At 35.4% G+C, this 12,541-nt stretch overlaps 1 protein-coding gene across 7 annotated transcripts in view; it reads right to left on the bottom strand.

The window, feature by feature from the left end:
* LOC120429201 (uncharacterized) overlaps window positions 1-12,541 on the bottom strand; it is a 262,260-nt gene that overhangs the window by 191,619 nt on the left and 58,100 nt on the right. For all 7 annotated transcript variants that reach the window (XM_052710536.1, XM_039594408.2, XM_052710534.1 and 4 more), the window contains one exon: window positions 12,252-12,266. In XM_052710536.1, coding sequence (XP_052566496.1) covers window positions 12,252-12,266 — 15 coding nt within the window. The remainder of the gene's footprint in view (window positions 1-12,251; window positions 12,267-12,541) is intronic.

The following is a 12,541-nucleotide window of genomic DNA, read 5'->3' as shown; positions in this document are numbered from 1 at the left end:
TAACAATGTTCTACAAATTGTAGAGCAGACAATTACAAAAATTTTGATATATAGACATAAGGGGTTTGCTTATAAACATCACCAGTTAAATTTAAATTTCCCATAAAATGACATGTTCCAAATTTTTTTACAGTCGAGTAACGGAAAATAAGAGAATTTTTAAAACTTTTTTAGTGTTTTTTTCGATGAAAAATACGTTTTTTCAGAATTCTGAGTACGCCATCAAATCGGGCGTCTAATTTTACATAAAAGTTCCTTTGTTACCAAATTTCTATCTCATCACCGTTTCAGGCTGCAAATTATTGAAAAACACCTCTTTTTTCGCATGTTCAAAAATGGAAAAGGTCGTACCGCCCCTCCGTCACGAGATATCAAAAAACGGACCTTGGATTCGTGATCAGGGACAAAAGTTACCCCTTAGGACAAAGTTTCACGCAAATCGAAGAGGGGTCGGGGCAACTTTTCCCGATTTCGTGTGAGTTGGTAGAGAATTACCCATATATCAAAATTTTTGTAATTGTCTATTCTACAACTTTGTACAACATTGTTTTACTCTCAAAAATAACCCTGCAAAGGTAGAAAAAACACGAAATTTTAAAATGAAATTTTTTGTTCTAAATGAAAAAATGACCCTTCTGGGTCAATGTAGATTCGAAAAGTACATTGAATTTCCCATAAAATGACATGTTCCAAAATTTTTACAGTCGAGTAACAGAAAATGGGAGTATTTTTAAAACTTTTTTAGTGTTTTTTTCGATGAAAAATACGTTTTTTCGGAATTCTGAGTACGCCCTCAAATCGGGCGTCTAATTTTACATAAAAGTCTCTTTGACACCAAATTTCTATCTCATCACCGTTTCAGGCTGCAAATTATTGAAAAACACCTCTTTTTTCGCATGTTCAAAAAAGGAAGGGGTCGTACCGCCCCTCCGTTACGAGATATCAACAAACGGACCTCGGATTTGTGATCAGGGACAAAAGTTACCCCTAAGGACAAAGTTTCACGCAAATCGAAGAGGGGTCGGGGCAACTGCTGTGTGAGTTGGCGGAGAATTACCCATTGGCATTTGAGAAAAGAAAAAAAAAGAAAAAAATTGTGTTTTCAAGTTTTAGTGACAAAAAGTGAAATTAAAAATCACAAAAATAAATTACGGTGCATCATTCTTTTTTTCAGTGTAGTCCTTATCCATACCTACAACTTTTCCGAAGACACCAAATCGATCGAAAAAATCTTTCAAAGATTTTTGAATTTTCATATATCATTTTTGTATGGACAGCTGCCAAATTTGTATGGAAAATTATATGGACAAACTAATGATGCCAAATGGCTTCTTTTGGCATACCGAAAGCACCAAAAAAGTTTCAACAGGATTAAAAAAAAAATTAAAATAAAAAAAAATAGAACGATTTTGTAAAGATTTGCTAAGTAACAAATTTCATGTATTAATAAAATAGAGTTTGCAAATATTTTTACATCCAAATGCACTTTTAGAAGAAAAAGTTTCTTGCAACTATTTTTTCAAGTATTGGTCCCTCTCCCCTTCTTCAAAAATGCGCTTCAATTCAGGTTTTATTAGTGAATAATCATGATACAATAGATCATTTAAGTACATAACAGATTTCAAACTTCAGTTGGAAACTCTTATTGCTATTAACTAAGGACTAAACTTGCTTTAAAAATACCCTTTTTTTGACGGCGTCCTAAAATAATTTTTCTATCATTACATTTATTTGTTTGAAAATTTTCGTCAGGAATTCAGGAAAAGATTAATCTCAATTTTTGTTTTATCTTTTTCATATGATTTGATTGCAAACTTATGAATACATTTTTTTTGATGTTCAGAATACCATTAGAAACAAGCTTTAAAATGCCCAAAAAATTTATTTGTATCGCCCTAACATATGCAACATTTTTACACCATTTAACTCAAACTGACCTATTATAACCACGCACAAAAAAAAACCCATCCATTGTAGCGTGCCAATTGGTTTGCATTTGAGCAAGAAATAATGGTGTTAATTTTCATGTTCGATTCTTTCTCTTTCCGACACGGCCAGGGTACCGGCGGCACGGGTTGGCCTCCAAAAGGTCAGGTGTAATTTCTGTACACCACCAGTTTCCGATCGAATCGCTTTAATGGACGAGGTGGTTAACGGCTTTCTGTGTGCGTGCTGCATGATCGACCTTGGGTGTTGGCTATTGGTTTGAAGTGGTTGTTCTAGAAATTTTCTTTTCTTTTCTGTCTGAAGTAAGGTTATTTTTTTTAAACAGTGACATTTCAAGTTTATCGCCCTTTGAGAGCGAAATAAGGATTTCTCATCGAACTTTTCTTTAGTAAATAAATAAACAAAAAAAAATAAACCAAGTCCAGACTGATAACCGGTCTTCCGTAGCTACGCGCCTTCTCCAGTACGACCTTGAACTTTATCAACTACAAGCCCTTGCTCATGTTTGCTATACTAGCAACTGTCTGTTAATCTTCCCGTTTAACTCAGTGTCCAGTTAATGGCCAATAGCCAGCAGCTGTCGCCGGTGTCCATCCGTTCAACACGTGTACGAACATGGCGCTGGACATGGCATGCCCTTAAGGCTGCCAGACGAACTCGGTGGCTCGTACTTCCTCGGAATGCCACTCATTAAGGGGGCACACGCAACGCAACAACCGTTTCGAAACAGGTTGTCACCAACTGCGTCGTCGGTTGGGGGCGCTCTCAGGTGTGAGTATGCTCAATTAGGGCTGATTTGTTCGCAATCTGCGCTCTGTGTAATCATAAATAAATTGAAGATTAGAGTGGTGCAAACTTTTTAATTAAATTTTGATCTCTAATGAAAAGTAATTTTGAAGACCCAAAATTGTCCCGCATCCCCTAGCAAATATACCCTCTAGGGATGGTCACTCCATCCCACGCAGGGACATCTGAATTCATATCTATCCCGCGGGGACCGGTTTCCCTGGTGATTTGATGGAGATAAAATGATGAAGCGCCCCGGCTTGTTGCGCACTCTGAACGATTGGCGGCCCCGAAATGTCAAGGACGTCGTTATTTTGCCGCGTTAGTACCTACTGCTAATGATTAATAAAATTTTCAATTTAATACAGTCGGGAGGCGGCTCCGCGGGCTACAAGTCTGACTGCTCGTTCAGAATATCTCAGGGTGGTTTTGAGCTGGTGCGTGTGATTGCTTTCACTTGACGTGCTAATGAGATGATGTGACACGGTCCCTGAAGGTGAGGACAGTACGAGGAATTCTGACTGGAACCGTAAAGCTCAGAGAGTAGGCGTTTAATCGAAAGAATGTCGGCAAGGATATCCATATTTTCTCGTTTGATTTCAATTTCAAGTCAACTTCTTTTTTGTTTCCATCGCAAAACAATATATCTGCCACAAAATGTGTTAAATTTGTCAACCCTCTACAACCCAACCCAACCTATAAACTGGCGTGAATTCAAAAATTCGCCACAAAAATAATCAATTTCGTATTTTTTAAAAGTATTAAGAAGTCACAATCTTTAATTCTCGGGATTGATGATTTTTATTGTTTTATGTGACTTTGCTACAGCTTTAAAAAAAACAAGGTCAACTTTAGCTGAATATCTAACTAATATCCCCTAATTTTAATGTCAGAATATTTAAGTATGTAGAAATTTTCCCGAGAAAAAGTTTTGAAAAAGTTAGTCGTTGTCGATCATGGCCGTTCTAAGTCACGAATGACGAAACAAAAAAAAATTAAAAAAGGTTATCTAAACAACCCAGGTAGGTTTGGTGATAATTGTGTTACTTACAAATTTCAGACCTAAGGTGAGCAAATTGAATTTTATAGTTTATTTTAAAAAAATAAATAAAATTTTAGCTTAACAATGTTTATTAACTACACCTAAAGGAAATATATAGCTCAAAATCTGCAACAGTGGATTTGCTACAGAAAATGTTACATTTTATAACAGTTTTTGCAGCAAGCTCATAGCTCAATTTTGACCGCGTGTGTACATGTCAGCGATCTGCAGTTCTCACCAACACATAGAATGCTGACACGTCCCCGAGCGCGGTGGACACGTCCATGGCGCGGTGGTAGCGTGTCGGCTCAGCAACCTAGAAGTTGATGATTCAATCCTCGTTCTGTCAAGATTTTTTTTCTGCAATAGCCGTCGGTAATGTCGATAATTGTCGGTAACGAGCAAAAATGGCATACCCCTAAATCGCAAAAAATGCATGAGGACAGATTTCATGCAGATTCTGATATACTTTCATGCCGCCATGTATCACAACCATGCGACCGCCGGTTGGGTGTATCAGTAAAATTTATATAAATACAAGGTTTGGTAAATCAAAAGTTCCAAGTTTGATTCAATCAAACTTCATTAGATTTTTTTATAAGAATTTCTTTCTACCTAAAACCAATTTTGTAGTATGATTGAAAAAAATCCAAATTTACTTCAAAAAATGTTCTACTGAAAATCTGAAATTGTGTTGAGTTCTTTTGCAATAACGCTTAAAATATATAATTTAGAAACTTGTTTTAGCTGTTCTTAGTGTGAAATTATTCAAAGAATCAAAAATGCAAAAAATACTGTCAATTTTTCGATCAAACTTATTTTCGTTGAAAATTCCTGACACCTCAAGAGTATTTAAATACAACTATTTATCAATGTTTTCATAATTATAGTTAAGTAACACTTGAAACAATTTAAATTTTGTTGAAACTGCACCTTGAAGTACTTTGAACACTTCTCTAACAATTTGGTTTGTATTTAATTCGTGATAATTGAATAATGCCTTCATAAGTGCAGTGCTTCTGGGGACGCGCAGTCTTGTTTTTTCGCGATAATTTTCGTCTCTTTTGTGTCGCTGTTTGTGTGCATGGGGTGATTGGTCATAATAATTGAATAATGCCTTCATAAGTGCAGTGCTTCTTGGGACGCACAGTCCGGATTTTTCGCGATAATTTTCGTCGTAAATAATCGTTAAAATTTATTCCAACTTTCAGTTTTAGTAATTACTCATCAAACTATTGATTATATGAAGAGTAAAGCGTCATTTATTTAATATTTTTGAAATTTGCTCGCGTTATCTAAATTGTAAAAACAGTAAAATTATACTGATAAGTTCAGCCCATAGCACTAATGCTCGGCTGGCACGCGTTCGATAAAAATAAACCATTTTAAATAATCAATTATCTATCCTTCCGCAGCCGGCTGCCTAAGATTTAAAAATTTCAACCGATAAACAAAATGCTCATGGTCACATCACTGCCACTCGTGAATCCTGACCTCATACCCATCTACTAACCCCCTCAAAACTCATGTGATACTTTGTCGGAGAAGCAGTCGATTGGGCGGTCTCTATCACTCAAGTATCGGACTAACATTCCCATCCACTTCCCCGTGACCCTACCACTGGTCGTGGCCGGCGCCGGTATTGATCAGCATGATAGGAGCCTTTGAGAAGTTGCGAAGCGAGGAAAGATAGCACCCACTTATCTTCCACGGCTCGTGGATGTAACTTCTGGAGGTCCTGGTCAATAACGGAGTAGCAACTGCGGGTGGGCACCTATGCTTATGCTTAATTTGGTTTGTATTTAATTCGTATTTTTTCGTTTGGCAAAAAAATTGCAACCTATCAATGTCACCCCGACTCCGTCACGAGATATCAATAAATGGAACTTGGATTTCACACTAGTCGAAGAAGGGTCGGAATAATATTTTTTTCGATTTCCTGTGCGTTAGCAGAGATGAACGAAAAAAAAAAACCTAAAACAAGATAAGTAAAGTTTAACGTAGCACACTAGCTGCCTCTTGAAAAAGGAAAATATAAAAAAAACGAAAATAAACAGTAAAGCGTTGAGATTGCAAACAGAATAAAGCTATTTAACACTTTTGGAAAACTGGATTTAAAATTCTTATGGAAACGATTTGAACATTCCACGAATATTTCAATTTTTTTCAATTGAAAATCTATCCAATGGTTGCAAGATATTTTTACCTGGATATTGGATGCATTTTTGCTGACACTCATAAATTATTTTTCCACATAAAAACCCGAAATATGATAGATATTTATTTTATTTTTTAAGAGATATTTTGAAACCTTGGCTCATTTTTGAGGGCAGATTCAGATTCTGCGGGCAAAATTACACAAAAAAAACATATAGGGTCACCCAGGGTTTTATCTCAAAAATTATTTTCCCCAAAAGAGCACTCAGCTAGCATAATCTAAAAGTAAAAGTATGTAGCTTCCCTGCAAAGGCTTATGAACTAATCTCAGTTGAAAGGTTGTCCAAATCTCTGAATTGCAAATGTAACATCCTGGAGCAGAACTGTTAAATTCTAATAAAACACTAATTTAATTGAATTGAAGATCGGTTAACGAACATTTTGACGTTTAGACCACTTGTATTTTTTCGAAAGATCGTCAAATTCCCTACATCTTAGACAACTTTTTGGTACCATGGTTTCGAGTAACAGTAATTCTTAAATTCTGGAGTACAACAATATTTAAACAACTTATGCCCTTGCAGAATTCAAAAAAATATCACGTGGTTCAAAGACTCCTTTGAAAGTTAGAAATCTCGAATATTCCATTTTTGAAAGGAAAACTCCCAAAAATGCATGAATACTAGGGTGACAAGAAAAAATGAAAATTTTGGGATATCTGAAGAGATTCCCCCTGGATCGATTCTTTAGGCAATAATAAGTTACTGTGGCAATTTTTAGTCAAATCGGTTAAGGCTAAGGGGTCGCTTTTTATCGTTGAAGTTTATATGGGGAAAATCGCTCAAATGTATGGGGAAAAACATCGCTTCAGGATTTTGGCAGCAGGTGGCGCAGGTCTTGCCCAAAATTGTCCAAGTGTGAGATTCTTGTAGGAAATTTAATTTCCTACAACTTTGTCGAAGGGTGCAAGAAGATCCGAGTTGATCCTGATGAGTTATTAGCAATGCGATGAAAATAAATCGGCTTATATACTTGAAAGAATATAAGGGGTATATAAGAAGTACATAAGAAAATAATTTTTACTAGAAAAATCATCAAAAATCAGGATCAACTCGGATCGTTTTGCACCCTTCGACAAAGTTGTAGGAAATTAAATTTTATGATTTTGGGCGAGACCCGCGCCACCTGGCAGAAAAAATATTAAAACGATGTTTTTCTGCATACATTTTTGCGAATTTCCTCATATAAACTTCAACAGTAAAAAGCGACCCCTTAACCTTTACCGATTTGGCTCAAAATTTGCACAGATACTTTTTTTTTGCCTAAGGAATCGAATCAGAGGGTATCCCTGATGTAATTTTTTTATTGTCACCCTAATGAATACTCGAATGAACGAACAAGTAAATAAATAAATTTAGTAGAACAACCCTGCAGCTACCATGTTAAAAAAAGAACAAACTACAGAGCTTTTCTAGATCCGGTTTCCTTCCTTTCCTTTTTTCCCGCCATTTCCAATAAACGCAAGGATCCGTGTCCACTGGCAGTTTGACATTTTGCCGCGTTCTACATCAAATCATTTCGCCATAACCGGAAGGCGCCCGCTGATGATGCATAAAATGTCGATGTTTTTATCACTTTATTATCACCGACCGTTTTGTGTCCTGTTTTTCCGACTCCCCCGACCATTTTACACCCCCATTGGACTGTCCCAGCCTGACGGGGACGACACAATTTATGCTCTTGCCAAATAAAGGTGAGCTCGCTTTCATTCAGTGCCACCTTGCTCCCTCTCTCTCTCCGCCAGCTCAGCAGCAAAAGTGCAGCTAAATTAATTGCTCATGTTTAATTAATTTCAGTGCAAATATTTTTCAGCACTTTTGTCGAGAGGGGTCGAGAGGCAAGGCGCGCGCGGGCGGAGAGGTCATCGAGTGAGAGTGGTTTGATTTAATGGTGGTACGTAGTGGTACACAGATCAGGAATCGTTTTTAATTGAACAGATAAAACACAGTCGTTGTGATTAAAGTTTAATGGGTTAAAAATAAATACAACCTCACACAGTCCACACTGTTGATTGCAATTGTCGAAGCAGTGCGCTGAATTTTCATTTGAATAATGAATTAGCGCAAAGTTAATTTTGTATCGCAAATTGTTCCGATGAATGGGATTGCCCTATTTAATGGGATTGTTCTCACCTTCGGAGAAGGTGTTGGGACAAACGGTGATCCAATTGCAATTATAATTAAATATGCTGAAATTATTCAACAGAGAACATTAATATTTGGCGCCAATGAAATTGCATACATACTACATACATTCTATATATTTTACAGGATATTTTTAACGAATTAAGAATATTAAGAGATTTCGTCAGTTGGTTCAGAAAAGTGAAGATTGGATCAAAGCTTTGTTTTACAAATTCTATCATTTTGGCAGCAGTTTTAAGTTGAGGTACATTTTGACCAAAAATTACCACTCAAAAATTTAACCTTTTTAAATATGATTTTTTTTTATGATCGAAAGGTACCGTAAAACATATTTCATATAAAAAGTGAAAACTTTTGATACGTGTTTCGAATGCAGTTTAAAATACGATATTAATCGATATTTTATAAACGAATCCAGTTTGATAAATTTAATACAAAATTTAAACTTTTAATCAATTTTACCTTAAATGTATTTGAACTTTGTTTAAAAGCTTATAAACTAACTAATAACATGATTTTTTTATTGAAAATATATAAGCAATAGGGTGTTTCATCCGAACAAAAAAGTTCTTAGAATCAGGCAAACCGAGGTTCCCCTAGTAGAGGATACCCATAGGGACTCTCATGCCAAATATCAGCCCATTTGGTTGAGAATTGGCCTGTCCCCAGCGGTTCAAAGTTTACATGTAAATTACTATGGGATTTTTATGCTTTTCGTTCAATCGTTCCTACAGGTCTGGGGACAACATGGATTCACTCGGAATAAAGACAGGTGTGTAGGGGATGGTCCAATGAACAAATTCCAGAAGGAATGAGGGTTGTCCATTCTGTCCCCAAGGTGCGCATTGGATCGACGTCCGGTGTCTCCAGAATCAACGATTCACCCTTCAAATGTACGCATTGTCCTTAGTATGCTATGACGGCTAGGTGAAAATTACGACGCCTCATGTCAGACGGTGAACACGTGGAGAAGCATCGATTGCATTATTATTGCAAAATCATCATATTACGTTATTTGGAATAGTTCAAATTGTTACAGGAACATCAAAAATTATAATTTTATTACTTTAAAGTATGTTTCTGAACCAAAACTTGAGTGAATGCTCTGCCACGTGTTCACCGTCTGATATGGGGCGTCGTGGTTTTCACCTAGCCGTCATAGCATACTAAGGACAATGCGTACATTTGAAGGGTGAATCGTTGATTCTGGAGACACCGGACGTCGATCCAATGCGCACCTTGGGGACAGAATGGACAACCCTAATTCCTTCTGGAATTTGTTCATTGGACCATCCCCTACACACCTGTCTTTATTCCGAGTGAATCCATGTTGTCCCCAGACCTGTAGGAACGATTGAACGAAAAGCATAAAAATCCCATAGTAATTTACATGTAAACTTTGAACCGCTGGGGACAGGCCAATTCTCAACCAAATGGGCTGATATTTGGCATGAGAGTCCCTATGGGTATCCTCTACTAGGGGAACCTCGGTTTGCCTGATTCTGAGAACTTTTTTGTTTGGATGAAACACCCTAATAAGCAACCTTAGTGATGATACATTTTCACAAAGAAAACTATGACTATCAATATCACCACGAAATTCAAGTAAAAATTTCCAATGAAGCTTTTTTTTAAACACTATTGAAAAAACTTTTTTCCAGAAATAGTGCATGTTTTAAATATAATATTCTTGAGACAAACCTTACTCGTTGAAAAAAAATCCAAAAATACATTTAAATCCTATAATTGTCACCTTTTTTCATGTTCTAGAAAAACTTCACTTCCAACATTGTATCGTGTCAATAAGATTCCTTTAAACAAGTTTAACTGGTGGATTATAATGTTGACCCATTCTTTGAGTTTTATTTTTGTTTAATTTCAGTTCTTTGATATCATTTGAATAAATGTTAACTTTCTTGTGTTTTTTTATTTGCAGGGTTATTTTTAGAGTGTACCAAAGATCTAAAACAAGGCTGCTCAAAGTTTTTGAATGGCGGTCCAAATTTAAAGCTCACATCTGGAGTTTTTTTGAAAAGGTCCAATAAACCAAATTTTTAGTTATAGCTTTTTGGGTGTTTTTAATACCCCTCCTGACTCAAGGCGGTTTAAAAAACACCCAAAAAGCAAAAGCTGGAAATATGGTTTATTGGACCTTTAAAAAAAAATTCCAGACATGAGCTTGCGGCCAACTGTGATAAAAAAATTAATTAAAAATGAATTATGTTTTTACAATCTACAAGGCTGAAAATGCTTTGACCAGCTGAAGATTTTTAAATAATTCTATGTACTTTTTTACATTTTCGTCATTTAAAAATTAGAAGAAAAAAAGTTACACTTTTCCAACAGTTTTGTTCAAAAAGCTTTTAATCAGTTGATTTAAATTTATTAAAATCAACAAAACTCAAAAAATGGAGAAAATGCGCTATTCATTGCAATTTGCATGTTTCAACAAACATTGAAATCAGGTTAGGCTGCTGCAAATATTTTTGATAGAAGTTTATATGCCAAGGAATAGCTAAGGTCGTGGGGTGGTTGATAATTTTGTGGCTGAAGACAATCGTTATTTTTCAAATATGATAAAAATGAAAAAAGGTATTCAATTAAATGAACTTGTATTTTCCCTAAAATTTTAGGTATTATTTCCAAAAAATAAAATAAAGGGGTACACACAAAATTGTGGAATAATAATTTTAAAATGCGCCAAATATTTTAAATCCTTGCAAAAGCATTTTTCAACCATTATTCCTTCAATTTACTCAAAAATTTAAAAAATCTTGGTATGCCTGAACTAGATGTTAGTCAGTTAAATTAATAACCCAAATGTCATAAATTCGAATCCCGAGGTGAAAAGTTTCTAAGTGCAAAATAAGTTTGAGGCTCAGCCCAGAAAAAAATGCATTGTACTTTTTAATTTGTATGGAAAACCTATATTTTTGCTATTTTTAACAGTTTTCTTCTCAAGTAAACACATTTAAAGTTTCATTAAGTTAGATTTTTCAACAAAATATTTGTATCGTATAGTCGGGATCGAAGTATGGATAAACCATTTCTTAAATATGAACAATAAATAAAGTTGTTAACAAATAAATATAAGCTATCTTTAAAGAATTATAAAATCATATATGCAGACTAGTCAATCTTGCAAAAAGGGTCCTCGGGCCACAAACAACTACCTCGTGGGCCACGTTTGGCCCACCGGCTAAACTTTGGTCACCCCTGATCTAAAACTTGCAAAACAAACTCTTTTTTTGTTATGAATTACGATTTCGGCAATTTATCTCTCGAAATTTCCACCCTTAAAATTAATCGTGTGCTCTCAAAAGTATGTTTTCGAAAATTCCCTTTGACACTCCATATTTATATTTCTGCAAGGTTTTGAGCTAAAAATCATTGAAAAACGTGTCGTACCACCCTACCGTCACGAGGTAATGAAAAAAAGATAGCGGATTCGTGATCAAAGACAAAAATTATCAAGGAAAGCTTCACGGAAATTGATTAGGAGTCGGGGCTACTTTATCCGATTTCATGTGAGCTGGTAAAGAATGACCCAAACAATTTAAAGACAAATGATCAAAATAAAGTACAGTTTAAAAACATCAACAAAAAAATAAGAAGTTGCATGAGTTTGGTCCACCGATAAAAAGTTTTATGCGAAATAGCACATTGTTTTGTATTAGAATGTGAAAATGAGTTTGTGAATAGTTTTTTTTCTAGCAATTTTTATACAATTTACAATTTGGTAAAACGGGTTAAAGAAATCGAGCTTGTAAAAATTATAAGTAAATGTTCCAAAATCCAAGTAATTGAATGCACTGATTAATTAATATAAAAATTTGTCAAATATCACAGGATTTTTCTGTTAATTGAATCATTGGATTCCTTGTGGAAAAGTATTTTGAAAGAAACATAACTTTGGTGAGGGTAAGTAAGAACATGTGCAATTTAGACATAAAAGAACCACACAACATAAAAAAGATTTTAATTAACTGTTCTGCAAGTTAAATTGTGTTGAAGTATGCAATTTGCTGATCTCTATAAAATTAAAATTATTAAATTGCCAAGGTGTTGGAAGACACTGGGAAGTATGTTTTCCTCGACTTGCAGTTGGTACGTACCTGAGAGAGCCGATGCTGCAAAGAAAAGGAAAAAAAAATAATGGGTTATTATTAGAATCTGATTCCTTCGAATAGTGCAGCCAGCAGCTTCAATGTTTAGTGGCAAGCAAATTTAATTCAGATTGTGCTGCAACAAGGAGAGAGCAACAGCTCCTAACTCTTATGTAAGACCGGTTAGTACCGGCCGACTAGTCGGCAAGGCAGTCCGGCAGCGGTAGGTAATAAAATATTAAAAGCACTGACCCCAACCTAGCAATTCGAGACTTAACGAATGAAAAATGATACCACTC

The sequence above is a fragment of the Culex pipiens genome, chromosome 3 (genome assembly GCF_016801865.2).
Source record: "Culex pipiens pallens isolate TS chromosome 3, TS_CPP_V2, whole genome shotgun sequence".
NCBI lineage: Eukaryota > Metazoa > Arthropoda > Insecta > Diptera > Culicidae > Culex > Culex pipiens.
Note: the sequence above shows the minus strand (reverse complement) of the source record. Positions and strands in the feature narration are given on the sequence as shown.